Below are 21,080 nucleotides of genomic sequence, written 5' to 3'. Positions count from 1 at the left end.
AGAGTCGGCGTCCACAGCGATCACTTTGGACACCAGAGAGCCTCCGTGTGCAGCTTTGGGGACCAGCTCGGTCATGAAGGAGTTGCCCTCCGGGGCTGGATACAGTATTTGAGGAGAGTTGTCATTAACGTCTGATATGAACACACTGACGGTCACGTTACTGCTGAGAGGAGGAGAACCGTTGTCTCTGGCCATCACGTGCACTTTAAAGCTCCTCAGCTGTTCATAATCAAAGGACCTGACAGCGTGGATCAGCCCCGTGTCTCCATTAACAGACACATAAGAGGACACCGGAGCACCGTTCACCTCAGCGGCTAACAGAGAATAAATCACGGTACCGTTTTGTCTCCAGTCGGGGTCTCCAGCACTAACGGAACACAAAGTGGACCCGGCTCTGTTATTTTCACTCACATATGCGCTGTAGGACTCTTCCTCAAACACAGGGGGGTTGTCGTTGATGTCTGCTACAGACAAGTGAAGCGTTTTAGAGGAGGACAGAGGTGGAGAGCCCTCGTCAGTGGCACTGATTGTAATGTTGTAATCAGACACTAGTTCACGGTCCAGTTGTCCTGTGGTCACCAGAGAATAATAGTTTTTAATAGAAGGAACCAGCTTAAAAGGGACGTTTTGCTGAATGGAGCATCGGACCTGTCTGTTATTTTCTGAGTCTCTGTCCTGAACGTTGATGATGCCCACCTCTGAACCAGGGGACACGTCCTCAGGCACTGGATTGGTCAGAGATTTTATATTGATAACTGGAGCGTTGTCATTCACATCAGTAACAGATATTATGACTTTGGCGTACGATGACAGACCTAATCCATCTTTTGCTTTCACACGTATCTCATACGACGACTCAGATTCATAGTCAATAACACTGATCACTTTAATCTGACCTGATTTTTTATCAATAGAGAAAACGTTCTTCACATCCTCTGAAACATGTCCAAATTCATAAGTCACATCTCCATTCACTCCCTCATCTGCATCAGTAGCACTAACCTGCATCACTACAGTGTCTAGAGGAGAGTTTTCAGGCAGACTGGCTTTATAACGGCCTGACTGAACACTGGGGCGTTATCATTAGCATCCAGCACAGTGACGTGTATGACTACAGTACCTGATCTCTGAGGAGAGCCTCCATCTAAAGCTGTCAGCTGCAAATTAAGCTCATGCTGTTTTTCACGATCGAGCTCTTTATCCAACACGAGCTCTATTGTGTTTCTATTCGCAGCCAATATAAAATTATCATTTTTCTGAAGATTGTACTGCTGAACCGAATTCTGTCCGATATCAGCATCGTGCGCCTCTTCGATCACGAAACGAGCTCCCCTGTCTGCCGACTCCCTTATTTCTATATTGATCACGTCTTCCTTAAATTGCGGTGAATTATCATTAATATCTTGAATGTGCAGAGAAACGCGATGGAGCTCCAGAGGATTCTCCAGCACCAGCTCGTGTTTCAGGACGCACGAAGCCTTTTCTCCACAAAGCCCCTCTCGGTCGATCCTGTCCGCAACAATCAGCTCTCCGTTCTTCACATTTATGTCACAGTAACGTTTAGTACCGCCGTCTCGTCGAGTGCTGGGCTCTTCTACTGGCCAGAGCACCCGTCTCCATTCCGAGATCCTTGGCTAGATTTCCAACAACGGATCCTGGTTTCAGCTCCTCTGCGAACGAGTAGCTCAGATCTCCATAGGCGGCATGAAACCACAGTAGGAAGAAAACGAAACGGCGAATCTGAAGATCGATCAACTTGGAATCCATTGTCATGCCTCAACTGTCAATATAGTCACAGAACAGAAGAAGCAAGCATTTAAATCCCACGGCTGAAACGGAAAACGCAATCCAGTGTGTTTTCTCCGGTTTTCAGGAGACGCGATGGGCGTCCAGGACCGGTAGCACAATAGACAGAAGAATTTAAGCAGGTTCAGGCTGGTGTATGGCGACACCGTGAGTAAAGTTCAAAAATGACATGCTTTACCAAAATATAACTTGAAACTGTTTTTTTATTTTGTTTGACGTGACAATGCAACCCACTACACCTCTATAAGCAATAAATCACATCTATTTCAGCAACAGAAAACTGGTCCACACCATCCCATACAAGAACCGCTCTTGTCAGAACTTGTTATCACCACTCTGCCTTTCTTACAACCTTAAAACTGAAATGCATGCAACATAGTCTAGGGTTATATTGGGGAGGACAAATTGCAATTAACAAGCTAAATGAGCCACAAAAATATGTAATAGAACTTTCAATCTGCCAAAATTCTCAGCATCAGCACGCCTCAGCACTCAGCAGTAAATCAGACATTTCACCACTTAATTTAACAACCTTGTATACAGTGTTGACTTAAATGTTGTCTCAACACTATTGCATATTTTTAGGTCCTCGGTTTTTAAAAGAAGCCAAAACGTGTACAGTTAAGCAGTGATCAATTGTACTGAAGAACCAGAATTCCTCAAACAAAACAGGCAAATTAAAACTAGTTAATATGAACAGAAAAATAACTCTTCGTATTCATAAATGAGGAACTGGCAGTACAGAAATGCCATTAAAAACTGTATAGAAATGTTTAAGATAAAATTACAAAACACAAAATATGAACTAGGCGATAGAATTTAAAAAGTCTTTATAACTTTTGCACTGAATGTGGTTCATACTTTATGGTATTTAGTTGATAAAAGATGGCTTATTTTGCTTGATAACAATGCAGCAGAAACAAATTCAGTTTCAGGAACTATTGAGAGCAGCAAAGAGAACAAGGGTTGAGAGGATGAGACAAAGATGTCAGCTTCTGCACCAAAGACAGACTGGAGAAAAGGTTTCAATAAATGCAACAATAAACAGAACAGACAACATTTCCTGTCAAATCTGGTCAGTTCCCACCAAGTTAAGAAAAACACAAAAATTAAAAAAGCATTAAGTCAGAAGCAGAATAATGGAGTTTAAAGTCGAGTCAAAGACTTTAAATGTTGAAGATTACAAAATATAACTGACTACAGCGGAAGTTCTTCCTACCTCAGGTGAACTGTCAGATTCTCCAAACACATCAGCAAAGTCAGTGGGGCTTTTCCTCAGAGTCTGCTCAGCAGGAAGTGTGTTGTCATTGTAAGATGTCACAAACTTAAAGTCACTGGTTCTAGACCCTGTTGTCAGGTAGGCGTCATAATTGTAAGCGCTGCGTAAAGTTCCTGTGCCGTCAACATCGGCGTAATTAGGAGGGAGATAAGCGCCGGGGATGGTTACTGCTCCGTCAAACAACATTCTGGGCTTTCTCCTGCGACAGAACCTCACACCCAGGATGATGATGATGAAGGTCAGGAAGAAGGTGGACACAGACACCAGCGCGATGATCAGATAAGAGGTCAGTTTGGAATTCTTCTCATCATAAGAAATGTCCTTCAGCTCTGGCACCTCAGCCAAGTTATCAGAAATGAGTAAATACATGGAGCAGGTGGCAGAGAGAGAGGGCTGTCCGTTATCTTTCACTGCCACAATCAGGTTCTGTTTCATGCTGTCAGACTCAGAAATGTCCCGCTGCGTCCTGATCTCTCCACTGTGGACACCGATAGAGAAGAGTCCCGGATCGCTGGATTTGACTATATGGTAGGACAGCCAGGCGTTCTGTCCAGAGTCGGCGTCCACAGCGATCACTTTGGACACCAGAGAGCCTCCGTGTGCAGCTTTGGGGACCAGCTCGGTCATGAAGGAGTTGCCCTCCGGGGCTGGATACAGTATTTGAGGAGAGTTGTCATTAACGTCTGATATGAACACACTGACGGTCACGTTGCTGCTGAGAGGAGGAGAACCGTTGTCTCTGGCCATCACGTGCACTTTAAAGCTCCTCAGCTGTTCATAATCAAAGGACCTGACAGCGTGAATCAGCCCCGTGTCTCCATTAACAGACACATAAGAGGACACCGGAGCACCGTTCACCTCAGCGGCTAACAGAGAATAAATCACGGTACCGTTTTGTCTCCAGTCGGGGTCTCCAGCACTAACGGAACACAAAGTGGACCCGGCTCTGTTATTTTCACTCACATATGCGCTGTAGGACTCTTCCTCAAACACAGGGGGGTTGTCGTTGATGTCTGCTACAGACAAGTGAAGCGTTTTAGAGGAGGACAGAGGTGGAGAGCCCTCGTCAGTGGCACTGATTGTAATGTTGTAATCAGACACTAGTTCACGGTCCAGTTGTCCTGTGGTCACCAGAGAATAATAGTTTTTAATAGAAGGAACCAGCTTAAAAGGGACGTTTTGCTGAATGGAGCAGCGGACCTGTCTGTTGTTTTCTGAGTCTCTGTCCTGAACGTTGATGATGCCCACCTCTGAACCAGGGGACACGTCCTCAGGCACTGGATTGGTCAGAGATTTCAGCTGAATAACTGGAGCATTATCATTTACATCAGTAACCTCAATAATCAAAGTAGCATAAGACCCCAGTCCCAAACCATCTTTCGCACTTATTTGCAATTCATACGTTGATTCTCGTTCGTAGTCAATGGATGAGGCTAATCTAACCTCTCCTGTTTTAAGATTTAATGAAAATGGTTGTCTTTCTTCTGAAACAAGATTAAATCCATAGGTAATTTCACTATTCACTCCTTCATCTGCATCAGTAGCACTAACCTGCATCACTACAGTGTCTAGAGGAGAGTTTTCAGGCAGACTGGCTTTATAAACGGCCTGACTGAACACTGGGGCGTTATCATTAGCATCCAGCACAGTGACGTGTATGACTACAGTACCTGATCTCTGAGGAGAGCCTCCGTCTAAGGCTGTTAGTAACATCATCATTTCTTTTTGGTCCTCTCTGTCTAATTCTTTGTCTAATAATAATTCACAATATTTTCGCGCATCTGCTTTCGTTTTAATATTTAATTTAAAGTGGTCATTCTGTTGAAGTGTGTAGCCTTGAACAGTATTTTGTCCGATATCTGCGTCGTGCGCTTCATCCAAGAGAAAACGAGCACCTTTGACAGCTGATTCCCTGATTTCCAGTTTAATTGACTCCTCTTTAAACTGCGGTGAATTATCGTTTATGTCCTGAACATGGATACTGATCCGATGCAGCTCTAAAGGATTTTCCAGCACCAGTTCCTGTTTAAGGACGCACGACGCCCTCTTGGCACAAAGAGCTTCTCGGTCGATCCTCTCTTGTACGATCAGCTCTCCGGTATTCAGATTTAAACCGCAGTATTTTACACTGTTATCCTCAGTATCGATGCGGGCCTTCCGAGCGGACAGTCTGCCCAGATCAAGTCCCAGATCCTTCGCGATATTCCCGATTGCCGATCCACGTTTCATCTCCTCGGGTACAGAGTAGCTCACGTCTCCATTGACGCGCGAGAGAACAAGGAAAATAAAAGCAAGAACGCTGCGCAGCGCAGATCCGTGGAAATCCATCGTTACGGGGACGAACACCACAATGCTCAGCAGGTTAAAAACACCAATAATGACGTGCAGCTATTGCGACCAGATCACACGGTCCCTCGCTACAATCCTCTGCGAACTGTTTCTGTCAGCTGCTGCACAAGAACTGATTCTGTTTGCAGATTTGATGACGGAAGGTTGGAGAGGGACCTCGTCTACTGGTCCACACTGACACCATCAGTAATTGTGGAGGTATAACAGGCACCATTTAAATATTAAAAATCCAGTGAAACAACAATGATAAATTATCAACAAATTCAAGAGTAAATAGAGAGAATAATTATAATTATAGCAGACAGATAAACAGTGACTATTAGCCATAGACAGAGATATCTGGTTCATGTAAACTGTAGGTCCATAATGAGATGATGTAGACTCCCAGACATAAAACTTTACACAGTTCATGCTTGTAGGATGACATTAATTATTGATATTCTGCCAATTGATGGCTGAGCCTGAAAGGTAAGTCGGATAAACACAACCCACAAGTTTAAAAGAAAATATTTTTCTTCATAAAAGGTGGAACAATGTAGTAGAAAATGTGAAGTGAAGGAAAATGTATTCCTAGAGCAGGAGATGGATTTGACTCTCCAAACACATCAGCAAAGTCTGCTGGACCTTCTCTCAACAGAAAGTCTGCTGTTACTCTGGAGGGTCTCAAAAACATCAGATCAGTTTTTTTCTAGAACTTGTTGTCATGTTTACATCATAATTGTAAACAGCATTTAGCTCCTGTATCATGAAGATCTCTGCCCGCCAAAATCCACAGCTGTTTGTTTCTCTATGATGATTGAAACCAAAGAATCATGAAGCCTATTTAATATTAAATGGAGACATCCTGGTGTACAAAAGCTTAAAATACCTGTGAAAAGTCCATGAAGCTCTCCCAAACTTCAGCAAAGCAAATGAATGCAGAAGAGCACCATGGACAGAGACAATGCAGGAAACTACACAGAGAACATGTTTCACTGGTGAAACGTGAACAACAAGCTCCTGTAACAAAATACACAATATGACTGAAATACAGAAGCAATGAGGACGTAAGAAGTTAAAAGCAATGTTGGCATTCTCTCGCCTCTACTTGTGCTTTGTGAGGAAAATACACTTCCATTCTAGAGGTTTAATAGAGGATCACCGACTCTTTTGTGAGTCAGACTGAACCTAAGAAATAAACAGCGCTCCAGCTGTAAAGTAGAAATGCACCCAGCATATCTCAATAAAACTGAAAGAAGAGAATGAGCCCACATCTGGAACAGCTCTGATTTGTTTAATATTTGAGGCACTTCAACTTTAGACAATTATTTCTCTTCTATGATAAATAACACAGCAAGTATTTAATGTGGTGTTGCTATTATCGAGTGTCACAAATCAATGTGAACTTCTGAGAAGATTATATGTAACAAAGTAAGTTTATGTGTCAGAAAAGGTCTCACATGTCCAATAAAGTTAGTTAACTTAACATTATTTACAAGAGATGATGTTTAAATTACTTGATGAGGCTGAGTCTGACTGTTTGTGCTCCAACCAGAAACACAACTAGCTGAGGAGTGTTTATAAATCTACTCACCATAAGACAACAAAGCAGGACAAAAAAATATTAAACTTCATATGTAAAATAATCAAATGAAGGCAGCTTTCTACAACACCCCAAACTAACCATGCTTAACCAGTTATCAAAATAATAAATAGTTGTTGAGATGTTAAATATGTAGCAGAAACAAATTCAGTCTCAGGAACTATTGAGAGCAGCAAAGAGGACAAGGGTTGAGAGGATGAGACAAAGATGTCAGCTTCTGCACCAAAGACAGACTGTAGAAAAGGTTTCAATAAATGCAACAATAAACAGAAAAGACAACATATTCCTGTCAAATCTGGTCAGTTCCCAACCAAGATAAGAAAAACACAAATTAAAATAACAATTTCTTAAAAGCAGAAAACCCGAGTTTAAAGCTGAGTCTAAGACTTTGAATGTTGAAGATTACAAAATATAATTGACTACAGCGGAAGTTCTTCCTACCTCAGGTGAACTGTCAGATTCTCCAAACACATCAGCAAAGTCAGTGGGGCTTTTCCTCAGAGTCTGCTCAGCAGGAAGTGTGTTGTCATTGTAAGATGTCACAAACTTAAAGTCACTGGTTCTAGACCCTGTTGTCAGGTAGGCGTCATAATTGTAAGCGCTGCGTAAAGTTCCTGTGCCGTCAACATCAGCGTAATTAGGAGGGAGATAAGCGCCGGGGATGGTTACTGCTCCGTCAAACAACATTCTGGTTCTGGGCTTTCTCCTGCGACAGAACCTCACACCCAGGATGATGATGATGAAGGTCAGGAAGAAGGTGGACACAGACACCAGCGCGATGATCAGATAAGAGGTCAGTTTGGAATTCTTCTCATCATAAGAAATGTCCTTCAGCTCTGGCACCTCAGCCAAGTTATCAGAAATGAGTAAATACATGGAGCAGGTGGCAGAGAGAGAGGGCTGTCCGTTATCTTTCACTGCCACAATCAGGTTCTGTTTCATGCTGTCAGACTCAGAAATGTCCCGCTGCGTCCTGATCTCTCCACTGTGGACACCGATAGAGAAGAGTCCCGGATCGCTGGATTTGACTATATGGTAGGACAGCCAGGCGTTCTGTCCAGAGTCGGCGTCCACAGCGATCACTTTGGACACCAGAGAGCCTCCGTGTGCAGCTTTGGGGACCAGCTCGGTCATGAAGGAGTTGCCCTCCGGGGCTGGATACAGTATTTGAGGAGAGTTGTCATTAACGTCTGATATGAACACACTGACGGTCACGTTACTGCTGAGAGGAGGAGAACCGTTGTCTCGTTGTCTCTGGCCATCACGTGCACTTTAAAGCTCCTCAGCTGTTCATAATCAAAGGACCTGACAGCGTGGATCAGCCCCGTGTCTCCATTAACAGACACATAAGAGGACACCGGAGCACCGTTCACCTCAGCGGCTAACAGAGAATAAATCACGGTTCCGTTTTGTCTCCAGTCGGGGTCTCCAGCACTAACGGAACACAAAGTGGACCCGGCTCTGTTATTTTCACTCACATATGCGCTGTAGGACTCTTCCTCAAACACAGGGGGGGGGGTGTCGTTGATGTCTGCTACAGACAAGTGAAGCGTTTTAGAGGAGGACAGAGGTGGAGAGCCCTCGTCAGTGGCACTGATTGTAATGTTGTATCATCAGACACTAGTTCTCGGTCCAGTTGTCCTGTGGTCACCAGAGAATAATAGTTTTTAATGGAAGGAACCAGCTTAAAAGGGACGTTTTGCTGAATGGAGCAGCGGACCTGTCTGTTATTTTCTGAGTCTCTGTCCTGAACGTTGATGATGCCCACCTCTGAACCAGGGGACACGTCCTCAGGTACTGGATCGGTCAGTGATTTAACGTGTATTACTGGCGCGTTGTCGTTTACGTCTGTGATTTTAATCATTAATTTGCAGTCGGATGAAAGTCCGAAACCGTCTTTAGCATCAATGCGCATTTCATAATTAGGATTACTCTCAAAATCAAGTGGTCCCGAGACTTTAATCTCTCCTGTTTTTACTGTTGAGTGTAAAAACCTTTTTAGCCTTGTCTGAAATGCGACTGAACTCATAGGTCACTTCTCCATTGATACCCTCGTCTGCATCAGAAGCGCTGACTGTGAGGACGACGGTACCAAGCGCTGCGTTTTCCGGTAGATCAGCTTTATAAACGGCCTGCTCGAAGACCGGGGCGTTATCATTAGCATCTAGTACAGTTATCTGTATTGTTGCGGTTCCGGATCTTTGTGGGTTTCCACCGTCAACAGCAACCATCACAAGATTTACATTCTGCTCCTTTTCACGATCCAGTTCTTTGTCCAAAACTAACTCGACGTTCTTCGAACCCTCCACATCATCCCGAACAGACAACACAAAATGGTTATTCTTTTCTAAAATATAATCTTTGACAACGTTGTGTCCAATATCAGCGTCATGTGCATCATTAACGCGATAACGAGCTCCTTTAAAGGCCGATTCGCTTATTTCCAGTTTTATTACATCCTTTGGGAAAACGGGTGAATTGTCGTTTACATCCTGTATGAGCAGTGAAATGCGGTGCACCTCTAACGGGCTCTCCAGAACCAATTCAGATTTAAGCACACACGAAGCCTTTTCCCCGCACAGCTCCTCTCTGTCAATCCTCTCCCGGATGACGAAATTCCCGTCTTTAGGTCAATATCACAGTAGTGCTGATCCTCAGTATCGATACGAGCTTTACGAATGAACAATTTCCCTGCTTCCAGTCCGAGATCCTTGGCGATATTCCCAACAATAGATCCGGGCCTCATCTCCTCCGGGACAGAATAGCTCAGGTCCGCGCTGCTGTTGCGCACCAAGACAGCAAAACAGAGGAAAAAGGTCTAGAAATAATTTTCTCCTGATTTCCATTATTTCTTTGGAATAAACGTCGTAACGTAATTCGTAGATGATCACCACAGCTGAAAAATACAGTCCTCCGCTGGTGGAACAATGACAAAGCTGCCTTTACTGTGGGTGGAGAAACATCTTCTCATATCTGCTAGTAAATGGCGACCCCACGAGTCTGTTTTCAATACTGCAACTACAGTCAGCAACACTGAAGCGTCAAGAAGAGCTTTTTCTGGTATTTTATAGAAGCGCAGAGTCTCACTGAGTTGGGTAGACCCCCGGGTGTGATACAAATGTCGAGAGCATTTTCAGCACCAAGGACAGCGGTCGAAGACAGACGAGCAGGCTGAGGCAGCTCATGTAGCTCATGTAGCTCATGTAGCTGATGTAGCTCATGTAGCTGATGTAGCTCATGGAGCTCATGTAGCTCATGGAATCAAGGGTTCCAATACAAGAGTATTGGAGAAATGTAGTCAAGTATTACAGGAAGATGGAGAGTGATTACACGGTACACAAATGTAATGAAGTACGAAATTATATTTCTTCTTGGTGCAGGCATGGCAGGTCAGGTTTTTGTTGCACACTTGGATACTATAACTGACTGTCCAGGCGTACATGGGTGGGTTCTTTTTATAACTTTAATCCAGCAGTCAACACAGGAAACAACGTGGAGCCTACCGTCCTGTCTCATGCTTCACCCCGGTCTCTTCGAGAATCTGCGCGCTCTCTTTTCCTCTTAAGACCCTTAAGCTGCCCCAAAAATGCCTGCGTGAGCCTCACTCATTTTAACCACCAGCAACACACTAAAACATTACATATGCTCTCATACATGAATATTTATTTTTAACTACTGAACAGGATTACATGCAAAATAACCAAAATTAAATAAATAAATATGAGAATGGGGGGTCTATGTCCCTATACATGCCAGGCATTCTGGGTCCCACATTCCCATAAATTAAGCTGATTTTCTCTATTTAAAAAAAATGAAAATAATTGATTAATTCATTCATCCATAAACCTCAGTAATTATTTAAAATGTATAATCATCACAAAGTCATCGAATGAAACACTGCAGCACGTGAAGGATATCTTGTAATTTTCTCCATTTGCCCAATCAAAATTAAACTTATCTTTACTGGACATCTTAACTTGGTTTCTGTTATTGAGAACATTCAGGGAGAAAGATGTTTCCCATTTTCATACATGTATAAGAGCTTTTTTTTTAGAATGTTTTAAGTCGTGGTTTCCAGCATCTCACTCAACTTGTGCAATTTTGCTTCCCTCAGTTCATTTATATTGTTAAAAAATTGATGACTTTTGTCGGGCCTGAAACTTTTAATTCACAACAAATCTCTCTCATATTTAAATTACTGTCAATTCATGGGACATATTCTTCAATCAGGCTGTCTTGAAGTGACTAAAAGCAAACTAAAATTCAGCTTCCAGAAAGTGAACAAGAACCCACATGACCCCTGTCGTTGCATCAGTAAAAGTTAAATATCACAGAGGAATAAACAAACTTGTGTATTTATCATTTAATTTGGGCATCCTTCACAATTTTATGGTTATGTTCTAAACAACACGTTATATCCACTTGCTTTAGAATGTGCTATACAAATAAAATGTAATATTCCTACTTTTTTAAAGCTCCTGGTGGTCCCAAACTCCTGCTGAATATACTGATGTCTGATCATCACTATGACAACAGTTCATAAATGATGACATTATTTGGAGATGATCTGTAGAGAAGGGTTGGTCATCATCCTCTGATCCTCCAGGTAAGTCAGTGACTTCTTCTACATTGTACACATGCATGCACTCGAGGGCGGGTGGCAGCTGTGGCTGTTCACCACTATTGAGCTATTTCTGCTTTAGCTGGACAATAGAACAGTTTGCTTCAACATGCGGCCCAACTCTTTGCAGAAAGCCTGAGTTAGAGGATGCATACAGCTGCCCCATGAGAAGATGATTAGTGTTGACTGGGTCTGGTTCACAGGCATTAGATCACAAAGTTCAGAGAGAATTGGTCATTGTTGTTTCCTCCACCTCATTAAGAACTTCTCAGTGGCTCACGTGTGATAGATTTGGCCACCTTAGTGCTGCACAGATCACTATTTTAATGTCCTCTCCCTTATTCCACCAAATTGGGGGAGGTAGAGAAGGAGGATTTTACTGGCAGTTGCTACGAAAAGAGCAGAGCTGAGCTGGTCAAAGCCACCTGCCACTCCATATTTCCAAAATGTACTGATCTCAGATCAGTAAAAAAGAGGAAAATGAGGAACGAAAAAACTGAGACCGGAACTGAATGAAGAACTGAGAGCTACATCTTCACAAGGTTTGGACAAATCCCACAATCACACACAGCCCAGGGAACACCCGCTGCCTTGACAAGCATTTCTAATCAGAAATCACCTGGAAACAGGTCACTGAACAGCTCAGCATTGATGCAAACCAAACTAAATCCCATCACTGAGAGGACCTTCTCAAAGAGAATAATGACAAACTGATTGACACCCACATAGATGACAAATAACACTTTTATGCAACAAGAAAATCTTTTCTCCACAGAGGAAGCAGGAAGTTTGTTGGGAACGTATGAGAAAAGCCATCTTTCTGCTTTGAGGTGACCTTCCTTTTGATAAGACTGAAAATTTAAAAATTTCACGAACAAGGGCTGAATTTTTGAGGAACAAGAGTTTAAAACACAGTAGCAAAACTCTTCTAGACACCTCACACACAAAACCTCACACACACACACACACACACACGAAAACACAAATATGAGAGAAACTGAAATACCTCTAGCTAAGTGATGATTTGTGAATTCAATGCATCTCTCAAAAAGTTCATAAAAAGATTTTCACTTCATTATATAAATGAAAATATAACTTTGCCATTAGACAGAAACAACTGCTGGAGCACATTGTCCTTAATAACACATCAGTTCTAATCAAACATGAAATGGAGCTGGTGGCCTACCTCTGGAGACTCCTCCAGCTGACCAAACACATCAGCAAGTCAAGTGGGGCTTTTCCTCAGAGTCTGCTCAGCAGGAAGTGTGTTGTCATTGTAAGATGTCACAAACTTAAAGTCACTGGTTCTAGACCCTGTTGTCAGGTAGGCGTCGAAACAAGCGATAATAAGCTTGCGTAAAGTTCGTCATACATCACGTACTGACTAGGAAGATGAGACTTAGCACGACAAGAACAAGATCATGGGATGGTCGTCCTCAACGTCCTCTCAAGCACAACTCTGAGTCATCTCCAGTAGAGACATCGACCTAACACACAAGATGAATCGTCAGTGTCAGAAGGTTGGACACAGAATCAGACGTTCCGGATGATATCAGAAGTCAGTGTTGTAAATTCTTCTCATCATCATAAGTTAAACTGTGTAGAACTTCATGCTCTGGTCATACCTGCACCGTCAGAACATATATGTCATAATGCGTAAAAACATGGAGCAGGGCAGAGCTTCCTGTTATCTTTCACTGCAGAATCAGGTTTGTGTACTGCTGTCAGACTCAATTCAATGTCTCTCAGCTGGACCCAGCTACACAGTGATATGTAGTGGAACACCGAGATCAAGAGATCTGGAGCATTGTGAGCGAGAGAGAGAGGCTGTCCGTTATCTTCACTGCCACAATCAGGTTCTGTTTCATGCTGTCAGACTCAGAAAGTCCCGCTGCGTCCTGATCTCTCCACTGTGGACACCGATAGAGAAGAGTCCGATAGAGAGACTCTCCTATATGAGGACAGCGGCGTTTGTGGTCCACAGCGATCACTGGACACCAGAGAGCCTGTGTGGCAGCTTTGGGGACCAGCTCGGTCATGAAGGAGTTGCCCTCCGGGGCTGGATACAGTATTTGAGGAGAGTTGTCATTAACGTCTGATATGAACACACTGACGGTCACGTTGCTGCTGAGAGGAGGAGAACCGTTGTCTCTGGCCATCACGTGCACTTTAAAGCTCCTCAGCTGTTCATAATCAAAGGACTGACTGACAGCGTGGATCAGCCCCGTGTCTCCATTAACAGACACATAAGAGGACACCGGAGCACCGTTCACCTCAGCGGCTAACAGAGAATAAATCACTGTTCCGTTTTGTCTCCAGTCGGGGTCTCCAGCACTAACGGAACACAAAGTGGACCCGGCTCTGTTATTTTCACTCACATATGCGCTGTAGGACTCTTCCTCCACAAGGGGGGTTGTCGTTGATGTCTGCTACAGACAAGTGAAGCGTTTTAGAGGAGGACAGAGGTGGAGAGCCCTCGTCAGTGGCCCTGATTGTAATGTTGTAATCAGACACTAGTTCACGGTCCAGTTGTCCTGTGGTCACCAGAGAATAATAGTTTTTAATAGAAGGAATAGAAGGAACCAGCTTAAAAGGGACGTTTTGCTGAATGGAGCAGCGGACCTGTCTGTTATTTTCTGAGTCTCTGTCCTGAACGTTGATGATGCCCACCTCTGAACCAGGGGACACGTCCTCAGGTACTGGATTGGTCAGAGACTTCAGCTGAATAACTGGAGCATTATCATTTACATCAGTAACCTCAATAATCAAAGTAGTATAAGACCCCAGTCCCAAACCATCTTTCGCACTTATTTGCATTTCATATGTTGATTCTGTTTCATAGTCAATGGATGAGGCTAATCTAACCTCTCCTGTTTTATGATTTAATGAAAACGGTTGTCTTTCTTCTGAAACATGATCAAATCCATAGGTAATTTCACTATTCACTCCTTCATCTGCATCAGTGGCACTAACCTGCATCACTACAGTGTCTAGAGGAGAGTTTTCAGGCAGACTGGCTTTATAAACGGCCTGACTGAACACTGGGGCGTTATCATTAGCATCCAGCACAGTGACGTGTATGACTACAGTACCTGATCTCTGAGGAGAGCCTCCATCTAAGGCTGTTAGTAACATCATCATTTCTTTTTGGTCCTCTCTGTCTAATTCTTTGTCTAATAATAATTCACAATATTTTCGATTACTAGTTTTAGTTTTTACATTTAATTTAAAGTGGTCATTCTGTTGAAGTGTGTAGCCTTGAACAGTATTTTGTCCGATATCTGCGTCGTGCGCTTCATCCAAGAGAAAACGAGCACCTTTGTCAGCTGATTCACTTATTTCCAGTTTAATTGACTCCTCTTTAAACTGCGGTGAATTATCGTTTATGTCCTGAACATGGATACTGATCCGGTGCAGCTCTAAAGGATTTTCCAGCACCAGTTCCTGTTAAGGACGCACGACGCCCTCTTCGCACAAAGAGCTTCTCGGTCGATCCTCTCTTGTACGATCAGCTCTCCGGTATTCAGATTTAAACCGCAGTATTTTACACTGTTATCCTCAGTATCGATGCGGGCCTTCCGAGCGGACAGTCTGCCCAGATCAAGTCCCAGATCCTTCGCGATATTCCCGATTGCCGATCCACGTTTCATCTCCTCGGGTACAGAGTAGCTCACGTCTCCATTGACGGACGAGAGAACAAGGAAAATAAAAGCAAGGACGCGGCGCAGCGCAGATCCGTGGAAATCCATCGTTACGGGGACGAACACCACAATGCTCAGCAGGTTAAAAACAGCAATAATGACGTGCAGCTATTGCGACCAGATCACACGGCCCCTCGCTACAATCCTCTGCGAACTGTTTCTGTCAGCTGCTGCACAAGAACTGATTCTGTTTGCAGATTTGATGACGGAAGGTTGGAGAGGGACCTCGTCTACTGGTCCACACTGACACCATGAGTAATTGTGGAGGTATAACAGGCTTAAATATTAAAATCCATATAAACAACAACAAAAAAATCAAATTATCAACAAATTCAAGAGTAAATAGAGAGAAGAAATATATAATTATAGCAGACAGATGAACAGTGACTATTAGCCATAGACAGAGATATCTTGGTTCATGTAAACTGTAGGTCCATAATGAGATGATGTAGACTCCCAGACATAAAACTTTACAAAGTTCATGCTTGTCAGGACATTAATTATTGATATTCTGCCAATATTGATGAGCTTGAGCCTGAAAGGTAAGTCGGAAAACACAACCCACAAGTTTAAAAGGAAAATATTCTTCTTATAAAAAGGTGGAACAATGTAGTAGTAGAAAATGTTAAGTGAAGGAAAATGTATTCCTAGAGCAGGAGAGATGGATTTGACTCTCCAAACACATCAGCAAAGTCTGCTGGACCTTCTCTCAACAGAAAGTCTGCTGTCACTCTGGAGGGTCTCAGAAAATCAGATCAGTTTTTTTTCTAGAACTTGTTGTCATGTTTACATCATAATTGTAAACAGCATTTAGCTCCTGTATCAAGAAGATCTCTGCCCGCCAAAATCCACAGCTGTTTGTTTCTCTATGATGATTGAAACCAAAGAATCATGAAGCCTATTTAATATTAAATGGATACATCATGGTGTACAAAAGCTTAAAATACCTGTGAAAAGTCCATGAAGCTCTCCCAAACTTCAGCAAAGCAAATGAATGCAGAAGAGCACCATGGACAGAGACAATGCAGGAAAATACACAGAGAACATGTTTCGTTACTGGTGAAACGTGAACAACAAGCTCCTGTAACAAATACACAATATGACTGAAATACAGAAGCAATGAGCACTTAAGAAGTTAAAAACAATGTTGGCATTCTCTCGCCTCTACTTGTGTTTTGTGAGGAAAATACACTTCCATTCTATAGAGGTTTAATAGAGGATCACCGACTCTTTTGTGAGTCAGACTGAACCTAAGAAATAAACAGCGCTCCAGCTGTAAGTAGAAATGCACCCAGCATATCTCAATAATAAAACTGAAAGAAGAGAATGAGCCCACATCTGGAACAGCTCTGATTTGTTAAATATTTGAGGCACTTCAACTTTAGATAATTATTGCTCTTCTATGATAAATAACACAGCAAGTATTTAATGTGGTGTTGCTATTATCGAGTGTCACAAATCAATGTGAACTTCTGAGAAAATGATATGTAACAAAGTAAGTTTATGTGTCAGAAAAGGTCTCACATGTCCAATAAAGTTAGTTAACTTAACATTATTTACAAGAGATGATGCTTAAATTACTTGATGAGGCTGAGTCTGACTGTTTGTGCTCCAACCAGAAACACAACTTGCTGAGGAGTGTTTATAAATCTACTCACCATAGGACAACAAAGCAGGACAAAAAAAATTAAACTTCATACGTAAAATAATCAAATGAAGGCAGTTTCTCTCTCCTACAACTCCAACCAAGCATGCTTAACCAGTTATCAAAATAATTAATAGTTGTTGAGATGTTAAATATGCAGCAGAAACAAATTCAGTCTCAGGAACTATTGAGAGCAGCAAAGAGAACAAGGGTTGAGAGGATGAGACAAAGATGTCAGCTTCTGCACCAAAGACAGACTGTAGAAAGGTTTCAATAAATGCAACAATAAACAGAAAAGACAACATATTCCTGTCAAATCTGGTCAGTTCCCAACCAAGTTAGAAAAACACAAAAATTAAAAAGCATTAAGTCAGAAGCAGAATAATGGAGTTTAAAGCTGAGTCAAAGACTTTAAATGTTGAAGATTACAAAATATAATTCACTACAACGGAAGTTCTTCCTACCTCAGGTGAACTGTCAGATTCTCCAAACACATCAGCAAAGTCAGTGGGGCTTTTCCTCAGAGTCTGCTCAGCAGGAAGTGTGTTGTCATTGTAAGATGTCACAAACTTAAAGTCACTGGTTCTAGACCCTGTTGTCAGGTAGGCGTCATAATTGTAAGCGCTGCGTAAAGTTCCTGTGCCGTCAACATCGGCGTAATTAGGAGGGAGATAAGCGCCGGGGATGGTTACTGCTCCGTCAAACAACATTCTGGGCTTTCTCCTGCGACAGAACCTCACACCCAGGATGATGATGATGAAGGTCAGGAAGAAGGTGGACACAGACACCAGCGCGATGATCAGATAGGAGGTCAGTTTGGAATTCTTCTCATCATAAGAAATGTCCTTCAGCTCTGGCACCTCAGCCAAGTTATCAGAAATGAGTAAATACATGGAGCAGGTGGCAGAGAGAGAGGGCTGTCCGTTATCTTTCACTGCCACAATCAGGTTCTGTTTCATGCTGTCAGACTCAGAAATGTCCCGCTGCGTCCTGATCTCTCCACTGTGGACACCGATAGAGAAGAGTCCCGGATCGCTGGATTTGACTATATGGTAGGACAGCCAGGCGTTCTGTCCAGAGTCGGCGTCCACAGCGATCACTTTGGACACCAGAGAGCCTCCGTGTGCAGCTTTGGGGACCAGCTCGGTCATGAAGGAGTTGCCCTCCGGGGCTGGATACAGTATTTGAGGAGAGTTGTCATTAACGTCTGATATGAACACACTGACGGTCACGTTACTGCTGAGAGGAGGAGAACCGTTGTCTCTGGCCATCACGTGCACTTTAAAACTCCTCAGCTGTTCATAATCAAAGGACCTGACAGCGTGGATCAGCCCCGTGTCTCCATTAACAGACACATAAGAGGACACCGGAGCACCGTTCACCTCAGCGGCTAACAGAGAATAAATCACCGTTCCGTTTTGTCTCCAGTCGGGGTCTCCAGCACTAACGGAACACAAAGTGGACCCGGCTCTGTATTTTCACTCACATATGCGCTGTAGGACTCTTCCTCAAACACAGGGGGGTTGTCGTTGATGTCTGCTACAGACAAGTGAAGCGTTTTAGAGGAGGACAGAGGTGGAGAGCCCTCGTCAGTGGCCCTGATTGTAATGTTGTAATCAGACACTAGTTCACGGTCCAGTTGTCCTGTGGTCACCAGAGAATAATAGTTTTTAATAGAAGGAACCAGCTTAAAAGGGACGTTTTGCTGAATGGAGCAGCGGACCTGTCTGTTATTTTCTGAGTCTCTGTCCTGAACGTTGATGATGCCCACCTCTGAACCAGGGGACACGTCCTCAGGTACTGGATCGGTCAGTGATTTAACGTGTATTACTGGCGCGTTGTCGTTCACATCAGTGATTTTAATCATTAATTTAGAATCAGATGAAAGTCCGAAACCGTCGTTAGCGTTGATGCGCATTTCATAATTAGGATTACTCTCAAAATCAGTGGCCCCGAGACTTTAATCTCTCCCGTTTTGCTGTTGAGTGTAAAAACCTTTTTAGCCTTGTCTGAAATGCGACTGAACTCATAGGTCACTTCTCCATTGACACCCTCGTCTGCATCAGAAGCGCTGACTGTGAGGACGACGGTACCAAGCGCTGCGTTTTCCGGTAGATCAGCTTTATAAACGGCCTGCTCGAAGACCGGGGCGTTATCATTAGCATCTAGTACAGTTATCTGTATTGTTGCGGTTCCGGATCTTTGTGGGTTCCCACCGTCAACAGCAACCATCACGAGATTTACATTCTGCTCCTTTTCACGATCCAGTTCTTTGTCCAAAACTAACTCGACGTTCTTCGATCCGTCGCTTCCTTCTTTAACAGATAATACAAAATGCTCGTTGTTCTGTAAACTGTATTGTTGAACCGAATTTTTTCCCATGTCAGCGTCATGAGCTTCATTGAGGTAATAACGAGCTCTTTAACGGCCGATTCTCTTATTTCTAGTTTTATTACATCCTTTGGGAAAACGGGTGAATTGTCGTTTACATCCTGTATGAGCAGTGAAATGCGGTGCACTAACGGGCTCTCCAGAACCAATTCAGATTTAAGCACACACGAAGCCTTTTCCCCGCACAGCTCCTCTCTGTCAATCCTCTCCCGGATGACGAAATTCCCCGTCTTTAGGTCAATATCACAGTAGTGCTGATCCTCAGTATCGATACGAGCTTTACGAATGAACAATTTCCCTGCTTCCAGTCCGAGATCCTTGGCGATATTCCCGACAATAGATCCGGGCCTCATCTCCTCCGGGACAGAATAGCTCAGGTCCGCGCTGCTGTTGCGCACCAAGACGGCAAAACAGAGGAAAAGGTCGAGAAGTAATTTTCCCCTGCTTTCCATTATTTCTTTGAAAAAACAACAACGTCGTAATAGGAATTGTAGATGATCACCACAGCTGAAAAATACAGTCCTCCGCTGGTGGAACAATGACAAAGCTGCCTTTACTGTGGGTGGGAGAAACATCTTCTCATATCTGCAAGTAAATGGCGACCCCACGAGTCTGTTTTCATTACTGCAACTACAGTCGGCAACACTGAAGCGTCAAGAAGAGCTTTTTCTGGTATTTTATAGAAGCGCAGAGTCTCACTGAGTTGGGTAGACCCCGGGTGTGATTCAAATGTCGAGAGCACTTTCAGCACCAAGGACAGCGGCCGAAGACAGACGAGCAGGCTGAGGCAGCTCATGTAGCTCATGTAGCTCATGGAGCTCATGTAGCTCATGTAGCTCATGGAATCAAGGGTTTCAATACAGAATATTGGAGAAATGTAGTCAAGTATTACAGGAAGATGGGGAGTGATTTCACGGTACACAAATGTGATGAAGTACAAAATTATATTTCTTCATGTTGCAGACATGGCAGGTTAGGTTTACCTTGAATGAAAATGATTTTCTTTATGTAAAAAAAGAAAATTGATGAATTGATTCATCCATAAACCTTGTTAATTATTTTAAATGGAAAATATTTAATTAACATTAAAATCATCGTCATCAAACACTCCATCACAGAAAGGATACCTCGTAATTTTCTCCATTTGCCGAGTCAAAATTAAACTGATCTTTCTGGACATCAGAACTTGGTGTATGTAATTTAAAACATTCAGAGAGAACATTGTTTCTCCTTTTCTTACATATATGAAAGCCATTATTTTAAAATATTTGAAGTAATGGTTTGCAGTATCTCACTCAACTTATTGAGTTCTGCTTCCTTTAGTTTACTCATCTTGTTAAAAGTTGATGACTTTTGTCGGTCCTGAAACTTTTAATTCACAACAAAATTCTCTCATATTTAAATTACTGACAATTCATGAGACATGTTCTTCAATCAGGCTGTCTTGAAGTGACTAAAAGCAAATTAAAATTCATCTGAAGAAGATGATTAGTGTTGACTGGGTCTGGTTCACAGGCATTAGATCACAAAGTTCAGAGAGAATTGGTCATTGTTGTTTCCTCCACTCATTAAGAACTTCTCAGTGGCTCACGTGTGATATATTTGGCCACCTTAGTGCTGCACAGATCACTATTCTAATGTCCTCTCCCTTATTCCACCAAATTGGGGGTAGTAGAGAAGGAGGGTTTTACTGGCAGTTGCTACGA

At 42.9% G+C, this 21,080-nt stretch overlaps 4 protein-coding genes and 2 pseudogenes across 7 annotated transcripts in view; all 6 read right to left on the bottom strand.

Moving 5' to 3' along the window:
- The window catches only part of LOC130531666 (protocadherin gamma-C3-like), a 235,825-nt gene that overhangs the window by 155,863 nt on the left and 58,882 nt on the right, over positions 1-21,080 (bottom strand). The gene's annotated exons all lie outside the window — the stretch shown is intronic.
- LOC130531721 (protocadherin gamma-C3-like) lies at positions 885-2,860 on the bottom strand (annotated as a pseudogene).
- LOC130531874 (protocadherin beta-15-like) lies at positions 2,987-5,632 on the bottom strand. The gene has a single exon (XM_057044049.1). It carries the CDS (start codon positions 5,411-5,413, stop codon positions 2,987-2,989), a length of 2,427 nt encoding a protein of 808 aa, XP_056900029.1. The 5' UTR covers positions 5,414-5,632.
- Positions 6,687-10,387, bottom strand: LOC130531687 (protocadherin beta-15-like; annotated as a pseudogene).
- On the bottom strand, positions 13,229-15,575 carry LOC130531873 (protocadherin gamma-A11-like). Its single transcript, XM_057044048.1, is given in 4 exon segments — positions 13,229-13,262; positions 13,558-14,043; positions 14,045-15,083; positions 15,086-15,575. Coding segments are annotated over 4 exon segments (1,860 nt in total). The 5' UTR covers positions 15,387-15,575.
- LOC130531695 (protocadherin gamma-A12-like) lies at positions 17,380-19,929 on the bottom strand. Its single transcript, XM_057043812.1, is given in 4 exon segments — positions 17,380-18,457; positions 18,460-18,939; positions 18,942-19,403; positions 19,406-19,929. Coding segments are annotated over 4 exon segments (2,412 nt in total). The 5' UTR covers positions 19,827-19,929; the 3' UTR covers positions 17,380-17,408.

This window comes from Takifugu flavidus, chromosome 9, assembly GCF_003711565.1.
Source record: "Takifugu flavidus isolate HTHZ2018 chromosome 9, ASM371156v2, whole genome shotgun sequence".
Taxonomy (NCBI): domain Eukaryota; kingdom Metazoa; phylum Chordata; class Actinopteri; order Tetraodontiformes; family Tetraodontidae; genus Takifugu; species Takifugu flavidus.
Note: the sequence above shows the minus strand (reverse complement) of the source record. Positions and strands in the feature narration are given on the sequence as shown.